A 27,701-nucleotide genomic window follows, 5' to 3' on the forward strand; every position below is an offset into this window, starting at 1 on the left:
CTCCAGTATCCTTGCCCGGGAAATCTCAATGGACAGAGGAGCCTGGCAGGCTAAAGTCCATGGGGTCGCAAAGAGCTGAACACAACTTAGTGACTAAACAACAACAACAAGCACAGAATACAGCTGTTAAAATTACTTGACAAAACATAGTCATGCTTTACCCCATGATTAACAAAGCTTTATTCACCAGCTCCAATCCCTATTTATTTTACATTGTGATTCTTTCCAGAGAAATACACTGCAGCTGGTTTCTTAAAAATCAAGCCCAGTCTCCCTATTAAATGTATTGAGAGTGCAAATGTTAGTTGCTCACCCGCATCCACCTCTTTGCGACCCCATGGACTGTGGCCCGCCAGTCTCCTCTGTCCACAGAGTGCTCTGCCACCCCATTCTCTAAGGGATCTTCCCAACCCAGGGATCAAACCCCGATCTCCTGCATTGCAGGCAGATTCTTTACTGTCTGAGCCACCAGGAAAGCCCTCTAAATGTATTAAATACATTTAAGAAACCATTATTTCGTTTTCACATCACTTTTCATGTAAGCGTTTGAGAAAAGCAAAATATCACAGCAGTATAGAAGATCAGAAGGAGATTCCTAACTATTTTTAGGGCAATATAATCTGCCTGAGATATGGATAGATATGAGGAAAGGCTTTTCAATGACTATAGTTTTATGCTTTCTAAATTTTGAACAAAATGTATTAACTTTTAAATTGGAAGAAAATTTAAAACTCTCAAGTCTGACAACAGTTGTCAGCACATTCTCCAAAAAACCTACTTCCTGTCTAACCACTTAAATAAAATCTATTTCAAAGCATCATTTATAAGCATATAACTATCCCTAAAATAAAATGAAATAGTACTGAAAGCAAAACACAATGCAAGTTAAGAATCATTAAGCGTCATAATGGATAAAAAGGAATTACAAAGAGCAACACTTTTAAACTCTTGGTAGGGTGTGGTATATAACATTACCAGATACTGACTTTACGACTTTACTAGTATGACGTTAAGGTGAAAAGACAAGTTTCCAGAACGTTTTACTTATAAAAATGTAAGGTAAGAAAATGTTGCTTTACTAGTTTTTTGAGAGCTATAAATTTTATACCAATGAATTTCACATGAAACCTTTATATTGAAGAAACTTTCCAGGCCATCATCAAAATAAGGTTTGAAGTAAAGAATGGAATTATACCTATACTCTTTTCATTTCAAAATTACTGGGTCTCCCCTCTAAACACTTTCTAAGTTTAATATCCCACTATTTTCCATGAAAAGTGCCATCATCATGGCTCTTAATTCCAGAATAAAGACACTGAAATGGGATCCTGTCACCATACAAATGAGTGTCTGATCTTTTCCACTGTTTCCTAAGAACAAGATCCACCAGCTGCTTCCTCTATTGTGCTCTTCTTTTTGTAATGCCAGGTAATCTGTTTCCTATTACATATATGCAAAATTTCTGCTCACTTAACTGTTTACTGCCATTTTCCATTAACTCAGCACTTGTGTTTCTATGTACTCTGTAATATATCACTGGTTCCATCTCACGCTGCATGGTAAAGGTGTACGGATATCTCTTTAACAACTGCAGTGAACTCTGAAGAGACCAGCATGATCTGAGATCGTGGTAACTTCTAAAAAACCAGGACGTGTTCTTATCAAAGCAGTGGTCTGTGTTCTATCCTCCACTCTTCCCCTTGATAGCCTCTACAGGGATGCAGTTTTGGTTAGTCTCCAGTGTTCCCCCTCTGCGCCTGTTGGAAGGATGTTCTCCTTGACTCTGAACCTTCTCAGGTACATTCAAATAGCCAGAAAAAGTAGAATTTCCAATCTCACAACAGCAAAGGTACAAAGGCACAAGATGATTGCCTAGACTCACCAAGACCACATATAGGTGGGCCCAGACAGTCAGATTTCTTCAGAAGTCTTTTTGATTTCTTTAAGGAGGTTAGAAAAAGAAAAGAAAAAAAAATTCTATATTTATTTTTTTTTTAAATTGGGGTGTGTATCCCTCAAACAAGGTTTTGAGTATGACGACGATGAACACCACTGTGCTACCCAAAACTTTTTGACTATTTCCAATTTAAGACTGTAAGAAGGCCATAAAATATAAACTGGATGTAAGACATAGCTACGCCTAAAAAAAAAGATCATACAGAAGCATGACAAAATTCATTCTGACCAATGTTCTGATTGATAATTGAAGGACTGCAGGGTAATAGGTGCTCTTTTCCTTCTTCCACAGTGTGATCCAGAACAGAGCAGGCATGGACAGTATGTTTGAAACAAACCTCATCTTTTCAATAACTCCTGGGAAGACACTAACAAAGGGACAGGTTTTCCTCAATTGATGAAATGGATCAGGGCAAGATATGCTTCCTCAGCATGAGTCTGAGAAACACACACTAGAACACTACATCAACTTTCAGCACAACTTCCTGGCCACAATGGCACAGGCAAAATTAGTATTTATGAATTCAGGTGAAAATACATGACAAAAACATAATAATATATCAACAGTGATATTCATTCACCTTCTCACCCATTCAGCAAATATTCAAACACTGACCAGTTAATACCAAAAAGAATTTTACACCAAATGTATTAGAGAGTCTGTGATAACTTTTATGGTTTAAGATGTAAGCTTTTTAATTACCTCAATCTCTTTCTAAATATGTAACCACACAGCATTCTTAACTGTTATAAGCAGAGAATAGATCCTAACACAAGATCCTTAAAAATTATAAAACACAAGAAAAAAGCCAAAAAATGATTAAGTACAAAATAAAATATGAAGATTTTCTAGATGATATGGGAAGAAATGCCTTAAACCAAAATATTCTAATTGTACCAACAACACTTTGAAGAATAAAATGGCAAGATTCAGGGTCTAAAATTTGCAAAGTTTAATATAGATTGCTTTTTAGCTTTAATGTTTTTTAAAAAAGGTAAGATACTCAACAACACTCATTCTTTCTGAATCACCTCGAACACAAGGTATGCATTATAACTGTTATTTGTAAATAAGGACAGATAGCCAGACTCATGAACAGCCCCAGTATGAGCTGCAGCAATATTCCTGTAAAGGATTACAAGGTATATATTTGACATACAGAGATGAAATAATTTGAATCAAAGTGAAACACAGAGAAAGAAAATTAAAAATAAGTCTTCTTCAGGGACTTCTCTGGCAGTCCAGTGGTTAGGACTTGATACTTTCACTGCCGTGGGCCTAGGTTTGATCCCTGGTTGGGGAACTAAGATCTCACAAACCCTGTCTGTGTGCATCTGTGTGTGTGTGTGGGGATCTTCCTCCAGAAACATTGTGGGTCTTTTTATATTAAAGCAAAATGAAATGTACATATTACAGAGCACATCAGTATACTTACACTTGAGAACAGAATGCTCTACTTATGGCAATTCTGAAAGGAATATTAAAGACTTTAATGAGTTAGCAACACCTAACAAAGCTTTAGATCTGGAGCCTGCAAACTTGGGTCCAGTTCCCTGATGTGGTAAATAACAATTTCCTTGACCATATTTGTGAAATGGAGAGAAATAGTTTTATATAGTTCTCGTGAGGATCAGAAAAGAAAGGTTAGATGATTCTCACATTTGTTAAACATGAAAAACTAAGTACTGATATTATTTATTATTCCTTAGATAATTAAGAATAGGTCATTTCAATATTTTATTGTTTTCCATACAGATTTGAAGGTAATCTCACCTCATTACTTTGAGACTTATCAGACTCAATATGTGTAATAAACAATAGAAATTACATATTTCATATTTAATATAAAGACTTTAAATACTTAAAACCAAGTTCTTACAATATCAGATAGTATCATAGTAAACTATCAGTTGTTTTAACTTGAAGTGTTCTTGTTTAAGCAAAAAAAGTGTCTCAAACATGCCAGGTGCTTATGAATCTACTCAGTGCATGAAGGGGAAATAATTTATTCCCATAAAGTTTGTTAGCTTATGTTAATCTCTTCAACTGTCATCCTCCCCACACTCTTTTCCTAGAAGAATATTTACCACACTATTTAGACAACTACACTTTTCAAAAAATCTAAAAAACAATGTGGAAGCAAAAGGACAAATTACTGTAAATTAATGAGAAGAAAAGTTAATCAGTTTCACAGTAAATGAACAAAATATGGAGTAAGGTAAAACACATTTAAAAAATACAAAAATACATTAAAAATACACAAAAATGTCATACTTATGTTCACTCTAGTATAAAGTTCATGCCAACTAATTAAGACTGTTTTGTGCACATAAAAGTTAGCATATACTTGCTTTTACCTTTAGATTTTGGAACTAACTCTCCACAACTGAGTATCCGCACCTCAGCAAATGGTTTGCTAGCTGCATCTGTTTTCTGGTTTTCTATTTCTCTCACAACTTCTTGACCAGAAATCACTTGCCCAAAAACCACATGATGCCTAAAGAGTCAAGTAAAGATGATTAAATAAAAGTTTCTTACTTTAATATATTAATTTAAAATAGGTTGTAAAATACATGAAAATAATCTTTACCCATCTAAATGAGGAGTTGGTTTTGTTGTTCTTTTGGAAGTCATCAGATAGAAGAATAAAAACAAAGTCAGAGAAAAACAAAGTTAGCATCTCTAAAAAGGAAAAGAAAATAACTGCATTGGAAACAATGTAGAAAACAAGAATTCATACATACGTTAACATAATAGAATCTTATTTACCTTAACCTTAAATAGAATTGAATACAAGATGCTTTTGACATAATGCATTTTCAAAATTTTGTTCTGAAATACCTATACATTATTGAAAACATACATGAAATTAAATTGATGTTTTGTTGTTACATCTATCCATTCATGTTTCTTACAAATAATTGGGTTCTTATTGAATATCCATAATTGTACAATGTTCTACTATCTGGGTATACCATAACTTACCAAAACATTGCACCAGTTTGAGTTTAATAACAGTACGTTTTCAGCCTTAGCATTTTAAACAGGTAGAGCCCAGGTCACATTCTGCCGCATTCATGCGTGTTCCATGGGGCCTGAATAGAAGTGGTCCATCCTGTGTACTGTTCATAAATTTTTTAAACTAGCTGCCAAGATTTACAAATTTGGATACTTCTATATAAAAATCCATATTCCAGACCTTTTTTAAAACCTGGAAGATGTGGCACTTGGCATGTGGCAATAACTGGTCACGCTGAATATCCCTGTCTTTTCTAATAGAAAGATTAATAATTAAGTTTCTCATTCCAGCAGTCTTTATTCCCTTATGTTACCTGCCTAAGACCTATGGGTCTCAGAGTTTGTTATCCCTAACATAAAGTAAATCTCAAGTTGAAGAAAGAGATTTGCATTAAAATTTAGACAAAATCTAAAGTAAGCAAAAATTCATTTTAAAAAAAAAATCCTTTTTTTTCTCCAAATGAACCTTAAAACTTTGTAGTTAAAGCTGCTATCTGAGTAGCTATGAAGACATACTGGTACAATGGACTAAAGATGGGTACTATATAAGATTTATTATCTAAAAAAAAAACATTAGAAATTTGAAAGAAGGAACACAATTTAAGCTAACCTTTGGTTAAAACAGAAACGATACTACTAAAAAAATTCTAACATATACATGTATTTCATGTACATGTTAGAACTTTAAAATAAGCTCACCTTATTTTTAAAAAGTGATAACCTTTTATTGTTTTCTCACTGTAACAGCTGTAATCACCTCAACTTGATAAAAGCACCTAGAAATGTAAAAACCTAGGTGTACACTATATATGTATTTGTGTTATATTCAGTATATACAATTTGCATCAAGATATAGTAAATCCTCACTTCACAGATTTCATATTTGCCCACGGGCTTACTCACTATAATTTATTTGTAACCCCTAAATCAACACTTGCAGTGCTTCACAGTCATTCTCAGATTGGTGAAAAAGTGATAAGAATGGCAAAACTAGAACAAACAATGCTAGAAGCTAGCATTATTTGTATAAAGCTGGTAGGAATGCAAAATGATGTAGCTGTTCTGGAAAAGTTTGATGGTTCCTCAAAGAGCAAACCATACAATTACCATATAATCCAGCAATTCTACTCCTAGGTATATATCCAAAAGAACTGAAATCAGAGACTCAAACAAATATATATGTGTGCCAATGTTCAGTGTAACATTACTCATAACAGACAAAAAGTGGAAACAACCCAAATGTCCGCTAACAAGTAAACATGGATAAACAAAACGTGGTTTGTATATACACTGGAAAGATAATCAACCACAAAAAAGAATGAAGCTCTGGTACATGCTATAAAACACGGATAAACCTTCAAAACATGCTAAGTGAAATATGTTAGACACAAAAGGACAAATATTGTATGATTCCACTCATACATATAGACCAGGCAAATTCTCAGAGACAGAAAATAGAATAAAGGTTATCAAGCGGCTGAGTGGAAGGGGAAATGGCTACTCTATGGAATGATGAAATAGTGTTGGAAATAGTGGTGGTAGCTGCACAATTCTGTGAATATAAATAATATCACTGACTCAGTTACAAATGATTAAAACAGCAAATTTTTTATGTTACCACAATATTTTTTTAAAAAAATTAAAAAACTGAAGTTGTTTCCTTAAAAAAAAGAAAAAAGAACAAAGAACAAAGAAGTAAAGATGAGTTAAGCAGAATTGGAAAGGAGTCAGGAGAAACCAACACTAGGAAGATTCTGAGAATATACATGTGAATTTAACATAGGGGTTTTGGTTAGCACAGGAAGGATTTTATTTTAAAAAGGGAAAATAAATGGTAACAGTGTTGCTGAGGATCTGGTAAAATTACCACTTCCTTTTGGAAGTCAATGCAGCAATATATATGTAAAGCCTTAAACATGTATAAATACTTGACTAAGTAAACTTCCAGTCACTTGCATAGAAGAATTTAAAAATGCATCAAACAATAGGCACAACAGTGTTCACTGGAGCAGTTTGACAAAAAGAAGCAACCAAATGTTCAAAACTGAGATTAAATAAATAAAACCACAGTACATTCAAACAATGGATTAACATGTACTATTAAAATGTTACTAATTCATATTTAGTAACACACAACCAGATGTATATTACATCCAAAAGTTGATTACAGAGTATATGCAACTTTATATTTTTATTCCATGAAAAGATGCTCTTAGGGAGAGGATTGTTTTTCTTCTTTTTACCTGTGTATTCTAACCAATGTGATATAAGTTGTTTCTGTTTAAAAAATCAGGAACATCCATACATAGGTAATTGGCTGAATAAATTACAGTATATATACACACAATAGAGTACTATGCATTTGTGAAAAAAATGAAAAAGATTTCTACGAACTGATATGAAATGATTTCTAGGATGTATCATTAAGTGAAGACAGAAAAACATTATGTACAGTATGCTATCTATTGTATAAGAAAAAATGGAAAATAAGAAAAAAGTGTATATCTGTGCTTATGTTAGTAAAAAGAAATACAGAAAAATAAGCCAGAAACTAATGAGGTTGGTTACTAATATGGACAGGTGGTATAAAAAGGGGTGAAAAAATGGGGGAATGGAAATGGAGTGAAGAGTTAGGTGGGAGTGATAATTCAATGGTATTCTCTCTACTTTGACTCTTAGAATCATGTTAATGTTTTAAAAGCTTAAAAAAAAAGGACAACAAACAAATCAATCTGGCAGGAAAAACAAATGAAATATAATCAGAAACAAATGAATATAACATATTTTGAGTCATAAAACCATACAAAATTTATACTAAAAAGTACTAACAGAAGTCACTTTTAAATGCGATAACTACATACCCTCACTCTAAAGACAAAAACTGCTAAAAACAGTGAACTCTAGTTAGTACGTTACTTTTCCCAGTGTTATAGGGTGGCAATTTTTAAATCTAGGATTCAACAAATGGGTAGAAATTTTTTAACATAATGGAAGAGAGATTTCTCATGGTTGAAGAAGGGAGTTACAAATATGAAATTGAAAACACATAAATAATCCATATGGTGCTGACAGATTAAATTCTTCTGAGACCAAAAGAGTTTATGTTACTGAAGAGCAGAGCAAATTTTTACCCATGGAACATGATAAAAAACATGAATTGCTGACATGAGCCCTGGTAACAATTTTTTCATTGTCAGAATTGGAAAACAGTAGTAGTATTGACTTTGGATTACAAATAAACCTAGTGAGTTGGCAAATTCACAAATAAAGAATCTTTGAAAAATGAGGAACAACCCGTATTTTTACTCTTTTCTAATTAAGTAATTTATAAAGAGATGCTCACTGCAAATATTCTGTTCCTTAATTTATCCTCCATAGATAATTTTTTCCTGGATCAATTACTACTAAGATGATTGGAAACTCTTCAAGCTGGCTCCTGTGTCCTCTTGACAAAAGTTTTCATCATTTGAAAACTTTAGCAGCAAAAGGGGAGGTCAGCTGTATTGCTAAATTCTTTGTTCTTCCACCTTTAAAAATTCTCCCCCTTGTAGGTCCCTCTCTTATTAGTGATCAGTAGCAGGAACTGAGAAAAATGACACACCAAAAAAGGGATATTTTAAGTCAGATCATGAATTCTTACATGAAGAACTGTGAGCCATTTGTATCCTTCCCTCTGTTGGCCATTGACAAGAGAAACTCTTTATTGTGTTTAACAGCAAAACTCTCATCTGTAGAGAAGCAAAGTTTCAGTTACATTATAGGCATAATTTCCCCCTCAAAATTCCTTTTCACTCCTCTATATATCTTGGGTTCCTATCATGTGATCTTTAGCACCAAGCAAAATTTAGATTAAAAAGTCAGGGTAAGAGAAATCTAATATCAACCAATTCCCTCCCCTATCTTTTCATATTAAAATATTTTTAATTTTCAATCATCTGCTATAAAATCCAAATACTATATCAATCTCTCTTCAATATTATTTTTAGCACACATAGGCACTCATTAACTTAATTTCTGCTATTGATAGAGAAAACAGCTTATTGCAAAGAAAGCAGATTGTCTTCCAATCCTGTATTAGAACAAGAAAAAAAGCAGGTAGAACGTGAAATTTCACTGACTCCCAAAAGTTAAAGATGGGTAATATGAAATTAATTCTACAACCACATGTTTAGAGTCTTTCAAATGATCTTCACATTAACAGAAATTCCACAGAGAAAACTTAAATTTGGGGAAAACATTACAGCCAAATTTAGAATATCAAAGATTTTTTAAAAATCTTCATAGAAAAATGGACATACAAAAATGTTGGTATTATCACTAAGAAATACAGCTGAATCTCTCTTTTAATAAAGATTAAGATCAAGCCTTTAATTTAAAAGTAAACATTAAAATGTTTAATTTAAACATAAACATTTTTACCTTCAAAAAATCCTCCATAAATGGATTCTCCTCCTCGTCCATTTCCTAAGAATGAAAAGCATGGACTCTTAGAACTGTTAGGTCAGTAATTTCCTTGAAGCAGTCCTAAATAAAATGTTTCTTACAAAGTAGGTACCTCAACGACTTTATACCAACAATACTCAAAGGTTCACAGCAAATCATAAAAGATAATACTGACAAGATCCCAAATTACCTTTTCTCCTCTCTGATACAACAATATGAGTGTGACAAAGCCTATTAATAACTGTAGAAAAAAGACTGTTCAGATTCTAATGATTGTGTAGGTCCTTTACCAGAAATTACTAGTAGCTTTCAAAGTGTTTTTACAAAAAGAAAGGAGGTAAAAACTGTACTGTAGTAAAAGATAACTGGATGTGACAAAATCAAACATGAACACAGACAGGCTACTAGGAGATATATAGTGGGTTTTTTGTTGTTGTTTAGTTGCTAAGTCGTGTCTGACTCTTGTGTGACCCCATGGACTGTAGTCTGCCAGGCTCCTCTGGCCATGGGATTCTCCAGGCAAGAATAGTGGAGTGGGGTGCCACTTCCTTCTCCAGGGGATCTTCCTGACCTAGGAATAGGACCTGCATCCCCCTCTTTGGCAGGTGCTCCTTTACCACTGAGCCACCAGGGAAGCCAATGTTTTTTTATCCAAAAGCAAATTTCTGAAATTAATTCATGCACCAAAGATGAAATTTTTCCTATGTGTTTCCTCCTTTATGTCTATTTCTATGAGTTGTTCTAATTTTTATTTTTGGCCATGCCAGGCAGCTTGCAGAATCTCAGTTCCCCAACCAGGAACTGAACCCGGGCCCTCAGCAGTGAAAGCTCCGTATCTCAACCACTGGACCACCAAGGAATTTCCAGTACTTTTTTTTGACCAAAAGATTAAGTGGGCTCAGAAGAAAATTAGACCAGTACTTCCAGAGACTTGTCTAACTTTCAGATCCATGTACATAAAAGAACATAAATTTATAAACAAAGAATATTTGATTTTGTTTTTTAAGAATTGAAGTCTTACCTTCACTGAAGTCACCACCTTGAACCATAAAATCTTTAACAACTCGATGAAAGAGACAACTTTTATAATGTAATGGCTTCTGAGTTGATTTCCCTGTCCCCTTTTCACCTAAAGAGAAGAAAAATCGGTATGTCATTAAGTAGAAAAGAAATTAAGGAAATAGTATTAAAGCAATACTAATGATGAAATCACAGGAAAAAATTTTTTCCACACTTCTTTAATTTTGTATCTATATGAGATGATGAATGTTAACTAAATTTATTGTGATAACCACTTTATGATGTATGTAAATCAAACCATTATGCTGCACTCCTGAACTCATACAGTGATATATACCAATTACATCTCAATAAAACTGAAAGAAAAATTTAAATAAAAAGAATAAATAAAAAATTATTTCTCTTGATCTATAAAGACTTCTCTAAGCTACAGAATTTTCACTCCTCTCAGGAATTCTTTTAAAAATTCATTTAAGAAGCACCCATGCTTTTCTAATGAGTGGAAAAATCAATCTCTGATACAATCCTATTACAATTAATATGTCTAAGAATTACTTTCATGTCTAGTCAATGTTGCATAATCAGCATGCTGAGAAAGAATGCAAGAAAAAATCTAAAATGTGTTAAATTTAAACTATTAGGGTGAGTGAAAATGTCAACAAACCTGTACAAAGACATCGAAAGTTCTCACATGTTTTGGGGCACACATCAGAAAATAATTCAAAGACAACTCTTCCAGCTGAAAAAGAAGGTAGCTGGTTTATATTTCTTCATGTAAAGATAATTTAAAATATTAAATATTCATACATAAATGTTAAATAGGGACATTAATTTCCTTACCAGGTTGATTATTAATGGCGATGTCAAAAAAACATCTAGGACGCTGAACCTTTATTCCCATGGCGTCAATACTTCAATCTGAGTAAAATAGTTTCAGGCAAACACACTAAAGCAGCAAAGATTTTTCATAAATTTCTGAAGAGAAAACAAAACAAAACTCTGTGGAACATAACAAGAAATGTAGTCTGATTTTAATATTTACTTCCATGACATAAATTACATGATTATTTTCTTTGAAAGATTAGACCGCATCTTATAGAAAAGACATAAAAGGTTTAGTCATTATATAATACAACTGCTATTTTAAAAACCAAATATAGACTGTCACCTCAAACAGAAAATTGTATTAAGTCTGTATGATTTAGTGAACTAGAGACAGGTTACCTTCAAATAGGGAAAAATCAAGGACAAACTGATCCAATCTTTTGCTCCTAGAAAACAAAAATAAATTTTGATTAAAATAGTGGAGTTTTAAAAAGAAAAATATTCAAATTCCTAAAAATAATTCAAGGAAAAAAGAAAGTGAGCTACTTTAACAATAGTTATATATATGGTAGATTAACATTATGAGTAAAAATACATTACACTTTACATATGAAATTATTTTTTGATCATGAACAACAGCCTATACTGATCTATCTAATGTAGATAAAAACATCAATAAGTGAGACACTCTATGTAAGTTTTATCTACAGAGCAGATAGCTACTAGTTAAGACATTGTTTTCATAAGCATTTAAGTACTTCCTCCAAATTGTAATACCTGGTGGAGAATGACAGGATAAAGTGAAAAGCAAAAGAAACAAAGGTACTTAGTGTAAACAGCATTCAAAACAATGAACTATAAAAATCTGTTCATCTGTTCAAAACAGAGACTGAAATGTTTATGTTTTTGCGAAAATTATGTCTTAAGCTAGTAGCTCAGTAATCTCAGTAAGCAATGAAAGATATTTTAAATCTAGTGAAATTTTTATAGATTCACAGAGTTATAGGAAATAATACACAGGGATACATGTTTCCCCACAGTAACATTTTACAAAACTAAAGTATAATAGCACAGCTGTAGGGTAAAAAGCATAACAATGCTGACACGATCCACATTTCCCCAGTTCTACCCGGACTCATTTGTGTGTATTTATTTAGTTTTACAAAATTTTATAGGTACATATTATCTACCACCATTCCTTATCAATTTTACACACACCACAACCACAGGTAAGAACAGTCAACAACAAAAGCATGGAAGACTTTGCGCAAATCACCAACAATTTGAAAAATACAAATCCAATGTATTTATTCATTATTGAATGGAAAGGGAGGGGTACAAACTACTTTTCCCGCAACCTCCTCCATTTTTTATTTCTAAAAGATACAATATATATACTAACTAAACAAACTAAAATTTGTTTCATATGAAACAAAAAGAGGCCTTTCAATCCTCCAGGAAGATTACAGACACAGACTTCTTGAAAACAATAAAACAAAACAAAACTTATTAATTTTAATAGCTTGCTAAGTTTGTTGCATTTTTATTTGTATAAAATTTCAATGGATGCACATCTGAAGTTGAGAATACACTGGATTCATAAATCTGAGGAAACTATCTTATCTTAAAGAAAAATATTAAATTATTATTGATACTTAGTACCTGATTATCTTTTTTTTTTTTTATCTTTTATCTTCTAAATAACTTGTGCAGGCCTTCTTAAATTCTCTACATTTGGAGACAGAAAAAAAAAGAGGAAATTTAGAGATTTAATTATTTGCCTCCACAAAAAACTTCTAAAGTTAGCTGTTTAGCCACAATTATCCCAAAGATTTCCATTCTCAGAAAAGGAGTATAGTATAGATAGCACTGCCCAAAACATACCAAATTGTTTACAATTACAGTTGATTTCCTATAGTGTTCTTAAAAACTCCTAATTTGAAAAACAGGTAAATGTTATGAAAGCTTAGAAAGTAATTCTTAATACCCTTAACCTTTTAGACAAAGTATTTGATTATTTTCCAAGTGTCTCAATTCTAAGGCATACTGTAAACAATCCTATAATTCTGAGACTTTGAAATTGCAATAAATGCTATCACTAATTTATGGAGTTAGAAGTATAAGTGGAAGCTACCAGAATAGCAGTTTGCTCTGTTTTTTTTTTTTTTTTTTTGCTGTTGTTTAAGTGCTGCTTACATGGGTAAGTTTACTTTGGGAAAACATTAAACTCCACTTAGAATATGTGTAGTTTCTGGTATGTTATGTTACCCTAAATTTACTTTGTTAAAACAAAGTAAAACTTTGTTAAAACTTTATCTAAAACAAAATTCTTGGGGCTCCCGGTGTCTCCTCCAATGCAGGAGACATGGGTTCAATCCCCAATCCAGAAAGATCCTACCCGCTGCAGAGCACTAGGCCCATGCACCACAACTACTGAGCCTGCGCTCTAGAGCCCGGGAGCTGCGGACTGCTCAGCTCACGCGCCCTGGAGCCAGTGTCCACAGTAAGAGCAGCCACTGCAAGAAGCCCATGCACCACAACCAAGAGTAGCCCCGCATTTGCCACGACCAGAGAAACGCCCGAGCAGCAAGGAAGACCCAGCACAGCCAAAAATAGATAAATAAATATCATTTTAAAAATAAAACTCTTATTTCTCTACCCCTGACTCTCTCAAAACAGTAAACACCACTGTCCAACGCAGCTGCTACCAGTGAAGAAAACATAAATTTTATTGAACTCAATATGTCCAAAATATTATTTCAACATATAATCAACATAACATGCTATTAATGATAATTCACATTCTCTTTCTGTTACTATCCTGTGCTAAGTTGATTCAGTCATATCTGACTCTGTGCAACCCCTATGAACTGTAGCCTGCCAGGCTCCTCTGTCCATGGGATTTTCCAGGCAAGAATAATGGAATGATTTGCCATGTTACCAAGTCTTACAAGTCGTGGAAATCAAGCAGGTTTTTTTTTTTTTTTGCCTTACTGTGAGGCCCTGTGGGATCTTTGCTCCCTGACCAGGAGTCAAACCTGGGCCACTGCAGCAGAAGAGTCAGGTTCTAAACATTGGACTGCCAGGGAATTTCCAGAAATCAGTGTTTATGCCACATTTCAAATGTTCTATAACCACATGTGGCTGGTGGCTCCTGTACTGGACAGCATGGTCCTAAACACTTCAGCTCACGTTGATCTCTACAACTTTATGGGACATTCCCAAGCTGGCTGCAGCCACACCAGAGAGCCTGCTGTTCTTCAAAAGCGTGTGCGTGCACGCTCAGTCATGCTCTTTGCAATCCCGTGGACAGTAGCCCACCAGGCTCCTCTGTCCATGGGATCTCCCAGGCAAGAATACTGGCCACTCCAGTAGCCATTCCCTTCTCCACGGGATCTTCCCAGCCTAGGGATCGAATCCACATCTCCTGAATCGAAGCCACATCTCCTGAATCGGCAGGTGGAATCTTTACCACTGCACCACCTGGGAAGCCAAAACAGCCAAGGCCTATCCTTTGTCAAGTCTTTTACATTTACTATGCCCTCTGAGGAATGGTCTTACCCCAGATCTTCACATGGTTCATGTCTCCACTTAAGTTAGTGTTCAAATATCACCCTCTCATGGAAATAATTCTTTGCCAGTACATTCACAGAAGCAGGTCCTAATCCCCCAGCACTTTATATTCCCTTATTCTGCTCTACTTTTCTTCCCAGCATTTATTGCTACTTGATATTTTAAGTTTTTATATATTTTCCTCTTACTAAAATATAAGCTTCATGATGTGAGAGACCTTTTCAGTTTTGCTCCCCTCTTGATTCTGAAGTAACTCAAACAGTACTTGATTATGGCAGGAAATCAATATTTAATAAATCAATAAACATACAAGGAAGAATAGGCATGTATGAGAATGCTTTTCTGCAACAATGCAATAACAATAATTAAAAGCAAACACCCAAAATGTCCCCAAATGAGATAACATCTGAGTAAATTGTGGTATACAATGCTATTTAATACTATAAAACAGTTTAAAAAGTCTTTACACACACTATCCAAAACACCTGTTTAGGTGAAAAGGAAAAACAAAGCTGCATTCAAGTATTTTTTTTAATACCCTAAAATAGTATTCTGCTTCCACAGAAAGGTCTTGAGATAAATACCAAAACTTCAAACAGTAAGTACTCTGCTGGGGTACAGGAGTAAGGATGGAAGTCAATGAGGGTCTTCAACTATAATGTTTGATTTTTTTGCAACAAGAATATGTTCACATATTAGTTTCCAATTTAAAGAAAGACATGTCTTCAAAGTAAAATAGAAGAAAATATGTGAAAATATTTAGAGCCTATTTCTAAGTGAAAGAGTCATAGACGATTTTTGTTTTAATTTTCTCATTTTCCAAGTTTTCTATGACAAATTCAGACCTGTAAAAGTAACTCTTCAAAAGAGCATTCAAGACTTAAGAGTCCTTTGGACTGCAAGGATATCAAACCAGTTAATCCTAAAGGAAATCAACCCTGAATATTCATTGGAAGGGCTGTTGCTCAAGCTGAAGCTCCAATACTTTGGCCACCTGATGTGAAGAGCTGACTCACTGTAAAAGATCTGACTCTGGGAAAAACTGAAGGCAAAAGGAGAAGGAGCTGGGCAGAAGATGAGACAATTAGATAGCATTACCAACTCAGTGGACATCAACACTTGAGCAAACTCTAGGAGATAGTGGAGGATAGGGCAGCCTGGTTGTGCTGTAGTCCTTGGGACTGCACCACTTAGTGATTGAACAACAAATAATAAAGAAATAAATGATGGAGACAAACAGATTTGATCTTATGAAAAAATGTATTATTTCTATTTTCCAAAGGGAAATTAGAAAGTAAAAAATTGGGGGAAATATTTCCAAACATGATGTGCAAGTTTCCTTCCTGTAAAACACTGGCAAGGCCCATCTTACTGTAGAACATGAAGCACCTTTGGTCCTGACTGGTAAATATCAGTCCATGTGACAACCAAAAGAAGCCTTCTTCCCTCTTCCCTCCATGAGGACCACAGGGTCCATACAGGAAACAATTAAAAGCACAAAGGCTACCCAAGGGAATATAAACAAACAATTCATAAAAAAATGAAATCAAAATATAAACAGCGTGAAAACTTTTGCTAAACAACTTGGCACTGTAGACCAAGAATATATTCATAATCATTCTAACCTTTAACACTTCAGTAATTCAAACTCTTCAAATGTCTCTAAAGGCAACCATTTAAAATAAAATCTTCTTTAAGGCTTTTAAAATTTTTTAAATAGTAATTAGGAACAACCTAACAGTTCACACAGCCTAAAAAATAAAAAAAATAAAAAAAAAAATGGACAGGAGACCTAAATAGACATTTCTCCAAAGAAGACATACAGATGTTCCAAAACACACATGAAAAGGTGCTGAATATCGCTAATTATTAAAAGAACTGCAACTCCAAACTACAAGGAGGTATCACCTCACACCAGTCAGAATGACCATAATAAAAAAATCAGGGCTTCCCTGGTGGCTCAGTAGTAAAGAATCTGCCTGCCAATGCAGGAGACATGCATTCAACCACTGATCTGGGAAAATCCTACCTCCCTTGGAGCAATTAAGCCCAAGTGCCCCAGCTACTAAGAATATGCTCTAGAGCCCAGGAGCTGCAACAAAAGAAGCCACTGCAATGAGAAGCCAGTGCATCACAGACCCAGCAGAGCCAAAAATAAATAAAATTATTTTGAAAAAATTTACAAACAACAAATGCTGGAGAGGCTGACAAGAGAACCTTCTTACACTGTTGATAAGAATGTAAACTGGTGCAGCCACTATGGAAAATAGTATAGAGGTTCCTTAAAAAAACTAAAAACTGAGTTACCATATGATCCAGCAATCCCACTCCCAGGCATAAAATCAGAGAAAAACACGGTTCAAAAAGATACATGCTCATTTCAGCAGTGTTTCCAACAGCCAAGACATGGAAGCAACCTAAATGTTGGTCGATAGATGAAGATAAAGAAGATGTGGTATATATACAAGATAGAATATTACTCAGTCATAAAAAGAATTCAATGCCAAGTGCTGCCACATGGACGGACTTAGAGATTATCATATTAACTGAAGTAAGTCAGAGAAAGACAAATATCATGGCATCACTTAAAATGATACAAATGAACTTATTTGCAAAACAGAAATAAACTCATAGACACAGAAAATAAACTTATGGTTACTAAAGGGGATGGGGCGGGAGGGAGTTAGAAGTTGGAGATTATAGACACATAGACATACTACCGTATATAAAACAGCTAAACAACAAGGACCTACTGTATAGCACAGGGAACTATATTCAGTATCTTGTAATAATCTATAATGGAAAAGAATCTGAAAAAGAATACACACACACACACACAACTGAATCAATTTGCTGTACACTTGCAACTAGCACAACATTGTAAATTAACTATACTTCTATAAAAAATAAACAAAAAAACAACCTAAATGTCTAACATAACAAGTAAATTAAGAAATATTCATATGATGGACTGCTACGCTGCTTATGAAAATATAATTTTAACATAACGTGGAAAAAATGTTTAAGTGTAAAAATAGCAAAATTATGTAGTTAAAAGGATTTTAAGGGTAAAACAATTCATATACACTGTCACTGTAGTGCTTTTTATAATAGTAAAAAAATAAATTGTATAGTAATAGAAATTGGTTAAATAAATGATATCATCGTGAAATGGATAGTATTCATCTAGCCACTGGAAATCATATTCTTATATGTTAAAATAAGAGGTAACATTTTCACCAACTGGATTGAAGGAAATAAAGAATACTGACCTCATATACTACTGACACTAGCAAAGGGGTAAATTTGATAATCCTTTGCCAACGTGACAAGACACATTACAAATGCATTAATGACCCTTTGACTCAATAACCCTATTCCGAGGAATTTATACATCATTCGTGAAATAAGGTAAGTACAGGGTCATACAGGCACCATCATTGTAATAGTTAAAAGGCTATAAACCTAACTGTATATAGAGGAGGAAGAGGTTACATAAATCATATGACCTCCATACAAGTTACCGGCTATAAAAAGGAATGAGGAAGCTGGATATCTGCTATCTCCCAGCCCTTTTAAGTGAAAAAAAAAAAAAAAAAAAAAAAAAACCCCAAAACAACAACAACAACAAACTACAGAAACGTATATGGTATATTTTCTTTGTATTTTTTCAAAAGAACTTTTAAAAAATGTGTTTTGTCTAACATAGACGCATCTGGTGGGAGAGGAAATGGGTAGCTGGGGAAGATGGGTAAGATTTTTTTTACTGTATAACTTTTCAATTTTATGACTTTTCAGCTTTTTAAAAAATCTTTAACTTTTTTTTTAAACTTTTAAACTTTTTCAACTTTATGCCACTACTGATACTAAAGCACACTAATTCTACCATTAAAAGTTCTTTAAAAATAACTTTTAAAAATAAAAGTTATTTAAAAATACTGAAAAAGAAAAATTATCAAAGACCATTCAAGGATAAGAAGATATTCATAATATACGACATTGTTAACACAGTTAGCACTGCTGTATGGTATATTTGAAAGCTGCTAAGAGAATAAAAGTCTAAAAGTTCTCATCACAAGGAAAAAGCAACATTTTTTCCCTTGTATCTGTATGACATGGTGGATGTTAAACTGAACTTATTGTGGCAATCATTCTTCAATGTGTAAGTCAATTCATTATGCTATGCACTTTAAACTTTGACAGTGCTATACCTCAATAAAACTAAAAGGAAAAATAGGATTTACATCAAAATATTAATGAATCATGAATTATGCAGCATTACTTACAGTAGCCAAGACATGGAAACAACGTGTCCCCTGATAAGCGGATAAAGAAAATGTGTCACACAGACACACTGAGGAATATTATTTAGTCACAAAAAAGGAAGAAAATCCTTCCACTTGTGACAACATGGATGGGCCTCAGGGGCATTGTGTTAAGTGAAAACAGTCAGGCAGAGAAAAACACTACAATCTCATACATGGAATCATAAAACAAAACAAAACAAAAAAACCCAAATCTGAACTTATAAAGTCCCAAGAAAATAGTGTGCATGTGTGCATGCTAAGTCTCTTCAGCTGGTCGGACTCTTTGCGACCCTATGGACGGTAGCCCACCAGGCTCCTCTGTCCAGGGGGTTCTCCAGGCAAGAATACTGGAGTGGGCTGCCATTCCCTCCTCCAGGGGATCTTCCCGACCCAGGGATCAACCCAGGTCTCTACATTTCCTGCACTGCACGACTAGTGCCGCCTGGGAAGCCCCAAGAACACAGCGCACAGTGTGTGCTCTGTACTGGAGAGCTGCTAAACAGACGACCGTGTCACAGGGAAAAACAATTTATATGTGAGGTGAACGGTAACTAGGCTTACTATAGTGATCATTTTGCAATATATACACACAGTCACATACACATGGGCTTCCCTCATAGCTCAGTAGGTAAAGATCTGCCTGCAATGCAAGATCCCCTGAAGAAGGGAATGGCTACCCACTCCAGTATTCTTGCCTGGAGAATCCCACTGACAGAGGAGCCTAGCAGGCTACAGTCCATGGCGTCACAAGAGTTGGACATGACTAAGAGACTAAACCATCACCAACATCAATCACATACACAGTGAATTATATACACATAATCATATATATACACAGTGATCATGTCGTACATCTGAAACAAATTTAAAGTTATATGTCAATTACATCTAAATCAAAAGGATTTACAACAAAATATTAACACTGATAATACCTGGGTCATGAATTTAAGGGTAATTTTTATGTATTTGTTTTCCAAATTTTCTTCAACAGGTATAATTTTATAATCAGGAAAATATCTTTAAAGAAATACTAACAAAATGAGATAATTTTCTTATTGAAATAGCAAAGATCTTTTAAAAGAATAATTCCCAATACAGTAAGCAAATCCTCTGGAAATGTATGTAAAAACTGTTTATACCTCAAACTGGTTTACACCTTAAAAACCCAATTGCTAGAAATCCACTGTAAGGAACTATCTTAAAAAGCCTTCATATATAAAGTTGGCCATGTTGGTGCTACTTTTATACTATCCGAAGTAGTGTTTTCAGTATTATGAAAAATGATTAGATTATGATCTCTAGTTGGACAAAATATCACAGTTGTTGCAGCAATGCTTACAGTGATCAATAATTTGGAAAATGCTCATAATTTGTTAAATACTCAAGATATAAAACAATAATGCAATATTATTATAATCACATAAACTACTCCTTCAAATTCAAAGATTTACAAAAAAAGGAAAAAAGACTGAAAGGAAATAATCACTACAGTACTTGATTTTAAGACTGGAGAGTGGGGGATATATGTATGTATACGTATAGCTGATACACTATATGTGAATAACAGAAACCAATACAACACTGTAAGCCAACTATGTTCCAATTACAAAAAAAAAACACTGAAGGATGTTTTTGCCTCACTGTACTTCTTTCTACTTCTTTAACAAACATAACTGCTATTATAAATAAAAAAATTCATAACAGAATAAAAAATGTACATACAATCTAAGATTATAATGTACATGTCTCTGTGTGGTTATAATATGCATTTAGGTAACACCACACAGGGATACTTTTCTTAGAAACAGATTTAAATGATATCTTGAAATAACAAATCAAATATGCTTTAAATTTAAGAAACATGAAAGATAGCAAATTATTATTAAAAGCACTATATAAATATCTTAAGTATGTAAATGTTCTAACATTAATAGCTAATGAAGAACAATGAAAGATGGCTCAAAGCTATGTCTCTAACATTACTGGTATCAAATTTTATCTAATCAGAAATAGGATGTAGTATTCCCTCTAGTATTCCCTCTTTAACTATTATTTCCTGTTATTACAATATCTAAAAAATGCAATACAAACACCTAGTCAATTTTTTCTTTTTAAGAAGAGGTGGCGCTAGTGGTAAAGAACTTGCCTGCCAATGCAGGATATGTAAGAGATGCGGGTTCGATCCCTGAGCTGGGAGGAACCATGGAGGAGGGCATGGTCATCCACTCCAGTATTCTTGCCTGGAGAACCCCCTGGACAGCGGAGCCTGGTGGGCTACAGTCCATAGGGTTGCACAGAGTCAAACATAGCTGAAGCAACTCAGCATGTACACAAAGAGAAAACAATACTGACAGATACCAAAAACACAATTTGGGACAAAAATCAAGTCTACACAATTTTCAAGTCTATGCAATTTTCAATAAAATAAGTCATGAATTTCCTAAGAATAGTTCACAAAGCTTTCAGAGCAATAATCTTCAGGTGAACTGTTCACTGCATAGCTGTTTAATCTAAGTTAGTTGCAGCTATTCCTGTAAAATGCAGCTATAATTTTTTCTTTTAAAAAAAATCATATCGAGCAACATGCCCCATTCCTGTACAGCAACCAGCACAGTATACCCCATCAGATGAGGTACATATGTTCCAGTCTGACCTAGTTTCCACTACTGTATGTTAGCTGTTACCATTTATCATTTACTGGAGCTCTTGCATTCACCTCACCTGCCTGACTCCCTCAGAAATCTGAGTATTTGATACTTCCACCTACTTTATTTATAAAGAAAATACTTTTAAAGATAATCAGTAAAGCTTAACAAGCTCATGAAAAAAGCTAAGTACACAAAAATGCATAAAATTAAGCCATAACTTTTAAAATTTTAATGTATATTCTTTGAGTTTCTTCTAAGCAGATAGAATTAAACATTTTTATTTATCAACAGTATCATAATCACTTTAATATGTCAACAATATATAATGCAAAAAAGTTTCAAAATATTAAATGGTAGGATGTATGATATGCCATGTGCTCTTGCGCTCAGTTGCGTCCAACTCTTTGTGACCCCATGGACTGCAGCCTGCCAGGCTCCTCTGTCCATGGAATTTTGCAGGCAAGAGTTCTGGAGTGGGTTACCATTTTCTACCCTAAGGGATCTTCATGACCCAGGGATTGAATCTGTGTCTCCTATGTGTCCTGCATTGGCAGGCAGATTCCTTACCACTGCTCCACCTGAAACTTTTGCAACAAATATATTTCATAAAAATATCAGAGATGAAACAAATTCATAAGTAAAAAGTTTAATCCTATAGCTCCAGACATGAAATAATTTCCATATTCACCTAAAGTAACATGAAGGTTGGAGGTGGGGGGCAGAAGGACATAGGCAACTAATTATTAAAACATATAGTAAAAAAAACATGGTATTTGCAATCGTGCTTTGTTGCTGAGTGGTGTCCAACTCTTTGCGACTCCATGGACTGTAGACTACCAGGCTCCTCTGTCCATGGGGATTCTTCAGGCAAGAATACTGGAGTGGGTTGCCACGCCTTCCTCTAGGGGATCTTCCCAACCCAGGGGCTGAACCCAGGTCTCCCGAATTGCAGGAAGATTCTTTACCAGCTGAGCTGCCAGGGAAGCCCCAAAGTGAAAGTGAAATTTGTAATTAGGCAATAAATAACACAGTGACTTTATTACATTCTTCATTACATGGAATTACATTCTTAATTCCAAGAATTACTTGCAAGTTTCACACAGTATGAGGGAGTCTGCAGAGTACTAAGTCTTGAAAAAGGAGATAGTAAATACTCTTAACTATTGCAATGACAAGCAGGTCTTTGCCCTTTCTGATTCCCTTGGTTAATTCCTAATTGTCCTTAAAGATTGAACACAGCCAAAGTACACTCTAGGAATTTCACCCTGACCCTCTGAAGTTAAAAAGATTGTTGAATTTTATTTTCATTATCATAAATTTGTCTGGAGAAGGAAATGGCAACCCCCTCCAGTATTCTTGCCTGGAGAATCCCAATGACAGAGGCGCTGGTGGGTTACATTCCATAGGGTCGCAAAAGAATCAGACAAAACTTAACAACCAAACAATAGCAAACTCCTTGAACTCAGAACCTTTCTATCTTCAACACCAAGCACAATGCCTGGTCCAGCATTACACTGCCCAACAGAATGCTAGTGAAGGCTTGAGCAGAAGACGGTTACTCAGGGCCTTTTCTCCCACATGCACTGCTTCCCACATGCAGTATTGCTAATATGTATCTGTAGTGAGTAAATCCTCTCAGCCTATTCCACAACTGAAAGGAGCTTATTCTTTAGATATGCCTACTGAGACTGCATTCTCTTAACAAAGTATCTATTTTCTTTTCTTTAAACAGAATCCACTATAAGAGAGAGCATTTTCAGTTCAAGACCAAGAAATAAAGATGGGAAGTTCTCATCTGTTTAAGTTTAATAAAACAGGTAGCAATATTCATAGAAGACTTGCACCTCTAAGTGCAATCATATTAAATTAAACTAATTAAAAGCATAGCAGATATTGAAGACTTTCAAAGATAGCAATCTAACATCACATTTTACATTACTGTCTACCTTAATGTAGTTCATAGAAATCAAATGAAAAATTAAAACAGATTGGTTAAAAGATATCTAAATATATTTACAAATGCCAGGTTGTTAGTGAACTAAGCACAAACAAATTGACATTCTGGGGTGTCAGAAAAGGCACCATATAGTTCCTTTTCCCTTAGTGTCTGACAGTCACAAACCTCTGCACTGATTAAAAACATGATTAACAGTGTATAGGCAGTTAGTAGGGCTTCCCTGATGGCTCAGATGGTAAACAAACTGCCTGCAATGCAGGAGACCTGGGTTTGCCCTGAGTCAGGAAGATCCCCTGGAGAAGAGAATGGCTATCCACTCCAGTATTCTTGCCTGGAGAATTCCAAGGACAGAGGAGACTGGTGGGCTGCACTCCCTGGGTCTCGAACACTCAGGCATGACTGAGCAACTAACTCACTTCACTTTCAGGCACTTACTAAATTCCTAAATCCTTCAGAAAACTTAAAAAGAGAAAAGCTGGTATGATGCCAAGTTTGGTGTTAAATAACTTGCTGCACGTACAATCTGAGAGACATAAAAATCTAGTACAACTACGCTAGTGCCAAACTAAAAAGCATATACCAACTGGGAAATCTCTGCTAATATTCTTAATATTGTACCTGCAATTATCTAAGCTCTTATAACAATAAACTTATCCCACTGTCTCAAGAGATAGAACCAAACCATCCTAGCAGTGTGTTATTTAATCCAGTAACTCCTAAATAAAAAATTACAGACTTTTGAAGTTTGAAGGAAATAGGTAATCTGGTCCAATCTTCTAATTGTATAGACTTGGGAACAAGAAGACTAGAGAGTTGAAGTGACTGGCTCAAAGTCACAAGTGGAGGGAAAAAAAAGTAAGAGTTTTCTGGTTAAAATTATATCTTCACTGTGGAAAGTAGCTTATAACCTGTGCCTGATTCATACTGATATAAGACAAAACCCATCACAATATTGTAATTATCCTCCAATTAAAATAAAGTAGCTCATTCATAAATATTCCAGATAATGGTTACATAATTTAACTTTTTACCAAGTGACCACGATGCAAAGATTTAATTATGAATAAACCTTAAGCTAAAGTTTATGTGCAATTAACAGTAGCTTATTAACATATATAATCAGGTTTCATGCAATTTAAAAATCAGTACATTAAGGAACCATTCATGATTTAAAAATAACCATTTTAATATCAAAAATTGATACCCATAAGTATGACATAATTAAATTCCAAGAACAAGTTGGTAATCATTTTAAGCCACTACTCAAACTAAAACGAAGTGTAAAACATTTCCTGTCTGGTACTAAAAGTACAAAGTCCCAGTTACAGCATACAGAGAATTTATAACACTGCCTGTAGTATATTTCAAGATGCAAGATTTGCCTTAAAGAAATAAAAATATACAGAGTTCTTATGGAGACCATATATTCATTAAACCAGGTCAAAACCACTGACACTTAAATGAAAACTAAAAACTGGTACTAATATTAAAGACAAAAAAGAAGAAAAAATACTGTGTAGCAGAGAGATTTGCAATAAACTCTTCAAATAACTTGAATTAATTATCTATGGATTCCAACTACATATAACAAGTAAGACACCTTAGTACATGAGGATACAGAGAATAAATAATACATTCTAATCCTGTTGAAATATCCTATAAATAAAACAATAAGGGAAAACATCAACATGTATTTCTTAAAAGAGCAACACTTGAAGAACTGTAGATGGTGCCCTGACAACTAGTAGAACTAGTTCATCCTACTATGAACTATTACCAATTTCCCAATGTTTGGGAGAATGGATGCTGCCTGACAGGAAATCTAACTTAAAATAGGCAAAATATCAAAAGAATAAAGTCTTTACCTAAAGAACACAGATACTACAAGACCACAGTATCAAGCACCGAAAATGAAAGGCCTTTAGTAAGTCACAATAAATGTAATGTATGCTTTTCCCTCATAGGGGAACCACTGAGCTCTTACTCAAAGCTAATTTTACACAGAATTTTAACAAAGCTGAATATTTACTTTTGAAGCCCACAGCTTGATAATAGCCTGAAATTAGAATATAATTTTATAGATGAAAAAAATAGTGAGGTTCAGAAAGATGGCTGGATCAGAAAAGAACTCAAAATTTCTAACCTTGTAAGTTTGCTTACTTGTACACTCCTGACAACAGGGGAAGGCAAGCCTGACAAAAGTTCGCAAAAGCAAAAACCTTAAAAAGTAAACAAAATTTTTAAAAAGGCACAGAATTCTACTACAAGACAAGACGCCATTAGGATCTCAGGACACCAATACTCTTGAACCATAAAGAAAACGTTAAGGTAAAGGGAGCTCTGTTTAAAACAGATGTATGTAATTCCTTATAGAGACGATCCCATCTTAAATGATTAAACTAAAAAAAAAAAAAGGAGGGGGGATAAAACGGGTATATTTTCACATAAATAAAAAACATGAATTAGAGAAACAGCCATTCTTTTTCTGGATTTTATACCGCGACTTCAAAACTGGTTTTACACACCCCCTTCTCCATCATCGGTACAAGCCGGCCATTCTTTGCCAAACGGTAATCCACAGACTCACTTTTTCTATCTGGTTTTGGCTACTGAAAATTAAGCTTACCCCCTAATTTCCATATATAATTGTTCCTTGGACGCATTTCTGACCACTACTGCAAACACTTGGTCCTGCATAAAGTACCCTTGTGGTTAGAAATGAAAATCAATGCACAAAATGGTGCTTTTATAACATTTTCAAAACGACTAAGAGTTTCCCATTCCTGCAGACCTCGATTCAGCACCTTAAAAGACTAAAGACGAGCCAAATTCGCACACTTCCCCCAAAGCATTTGGAATTCCGAAGCCATCACCTTCCTCCAAGAGTAATTCCTCCTAAAAGGCCTGCGCTGCTCACAGTTCTTCGGAAACGTGGGAGAACTTGGGAGTCAGTTCTGGGATAGAAGGGAAGAGCCTGGATTGGAGTTTGGGGAGAACTAAGTGGCCTGTGCCACTACACTACGCAAGATAGTCGCTACGAGAGGAAAAGGTCGGAGCAGGGGGAAAGCCTCTCTTCGTTCTAATCTTAACCTGAGATCCAGGCTCCCCGTCTGCCACTCTCCACCCCTAATCTGACAGGATGGCAGGTAACGCGTCCCGTGTCCCCACCTATCCTCCCACCTACCCCGCATTCGTGCTCGGTCTTACGATTTTGAAGCATCAAAATCACCCCGGCTCCCTAGAGTTCAGGCCACCGTCGCTGCCGCCATATTACAGCTTGTGCGGCAAAATGCGTCAGGGAGGGAGGTGTGCGCCCGAGAAGGGAGGGCGGGGGCTGGCAGGGGGAGGGCCATCTTCCAGGTCCGGAAGGCACGGCTGGAAGCCCTCTCCAGCAGCACCTGCTGCAAAACTAGCGCCACGATCCTCGGGGACCCATCTGGGATCGGGCAGCCCCAATATCTTGAGAGGAAGACGGTTAAATCGGTCTGGGCCTATCGCGCCGGCTCCGCCCCTCTTCTAGGGCCCTTCCCGCTCTCGCACCCCGACACTGCTGCAAAGGACGGTACCGAAACAACACAGGCCCTGCGCCACCTACTTGCACCAGTCCAGTCTCCTCTTCCCGAGGTCCGGTCCTTTAAAGCGCTTCAAATCTACCGCCGCCAGAAAAGGCGCTAAAGACCACTAACCGCCTCCCTCCCCCCACAACCCAGTCCCGGCGTGGAGGGGAAACGTCGCGCCGGAAATACGTCACTTCTCGGTGGCCCGTGTCTTCTGGTGATCCCTTGCTTGCGTTACCTCACCCTCCCTGGAGTTCTAGGATTTTGGAGCGAGTTAAATGCCTGGCCCATAGGTAGCTTAATGTTTTTTGTGTAAGTTGATTGACAGCGTTTGTAACCGTTAGAATGCCAAGTCGTTCGTGAAATGAAGGCTTCACTTAATAAACATTGATTGAG

At 35.3% G+C, this 27,701-nt stretch overlaps 1 protein-coding gene across 9 annotated transcripts in view; it reads right to left on the reverse strand.

Annotated features, from left to right (window-relative positions):
* The window catches only part of PPIG (peptidylprolyl isomerase G), a 40,678-nt gene extending 13,200 nt beyond the window's left edge, over positions 1-27,478 (reverse strand). Inside the window, exons 1-10 of one of the 9 annotated variants that reach the window (XM_061135506.1) lie at positions 27,344-27,478; positions 12,926-12,991; positions 11,663-11,709; positions 11,279-11,413; positions 11,103-11,177; positions 10,440-10,547; positions 9,395-9,439; positions 8,616-8,703; positions 4,548-4,577; positions 4,315-4,454 (exon numbers count right to left, since the gene is read on the reverse strand). In XM_061135506.1, coding sequence (XP_060991489.1) covers positions 4,315-4,454; positions 4,548-4,577; positions 8,616-8,703; positions 9,395-9,439; positions 10,440-10,547; positions 11,103-11,177; positions 11,279-11,339 — 547 coding nt within the window. In that variant the 5' untranslated portion in view covers positions 11,340-11,413; positions 11,663-11,709; positions 12,926-12,991; positions 27,344-27,478. Of the gene's footprint in view, positions 1-4,314; positions 4,455-4,547; positions 4,578-8,615; positions 8,704-9,394; positions 9,440-10,439; positions 10,548-11,102; positions 11,178-11,278; positions 11,414-11,662; positions 11,710-12,925; positions 12,992-26,932; positions 27,137-27,343 lie in introns of those variants that run through there. The other 8 variants (XM_061135513.1, XM_061135511.1, XM_061135505.1 and 5 more) reach the window with 8 other exon arrangements.
* Between the last annotated feature and the right edge of the window lie 223 nt (positions 27,479-27,701).

The sequence above is a fragment of the Dama dama genome, chromosome 33 (genome assembly GCF_033118175.1).
Source record: "Dama dama isolate Ldn47 chromosome 33, ASM3311817v1, whole genome shotgun sequence".
Lineage (NCBI taxonomy): Eukaryota > Metazoa > Chordata > Mammalia > Artiodactyla > Cervidae > Dama > Dama dama.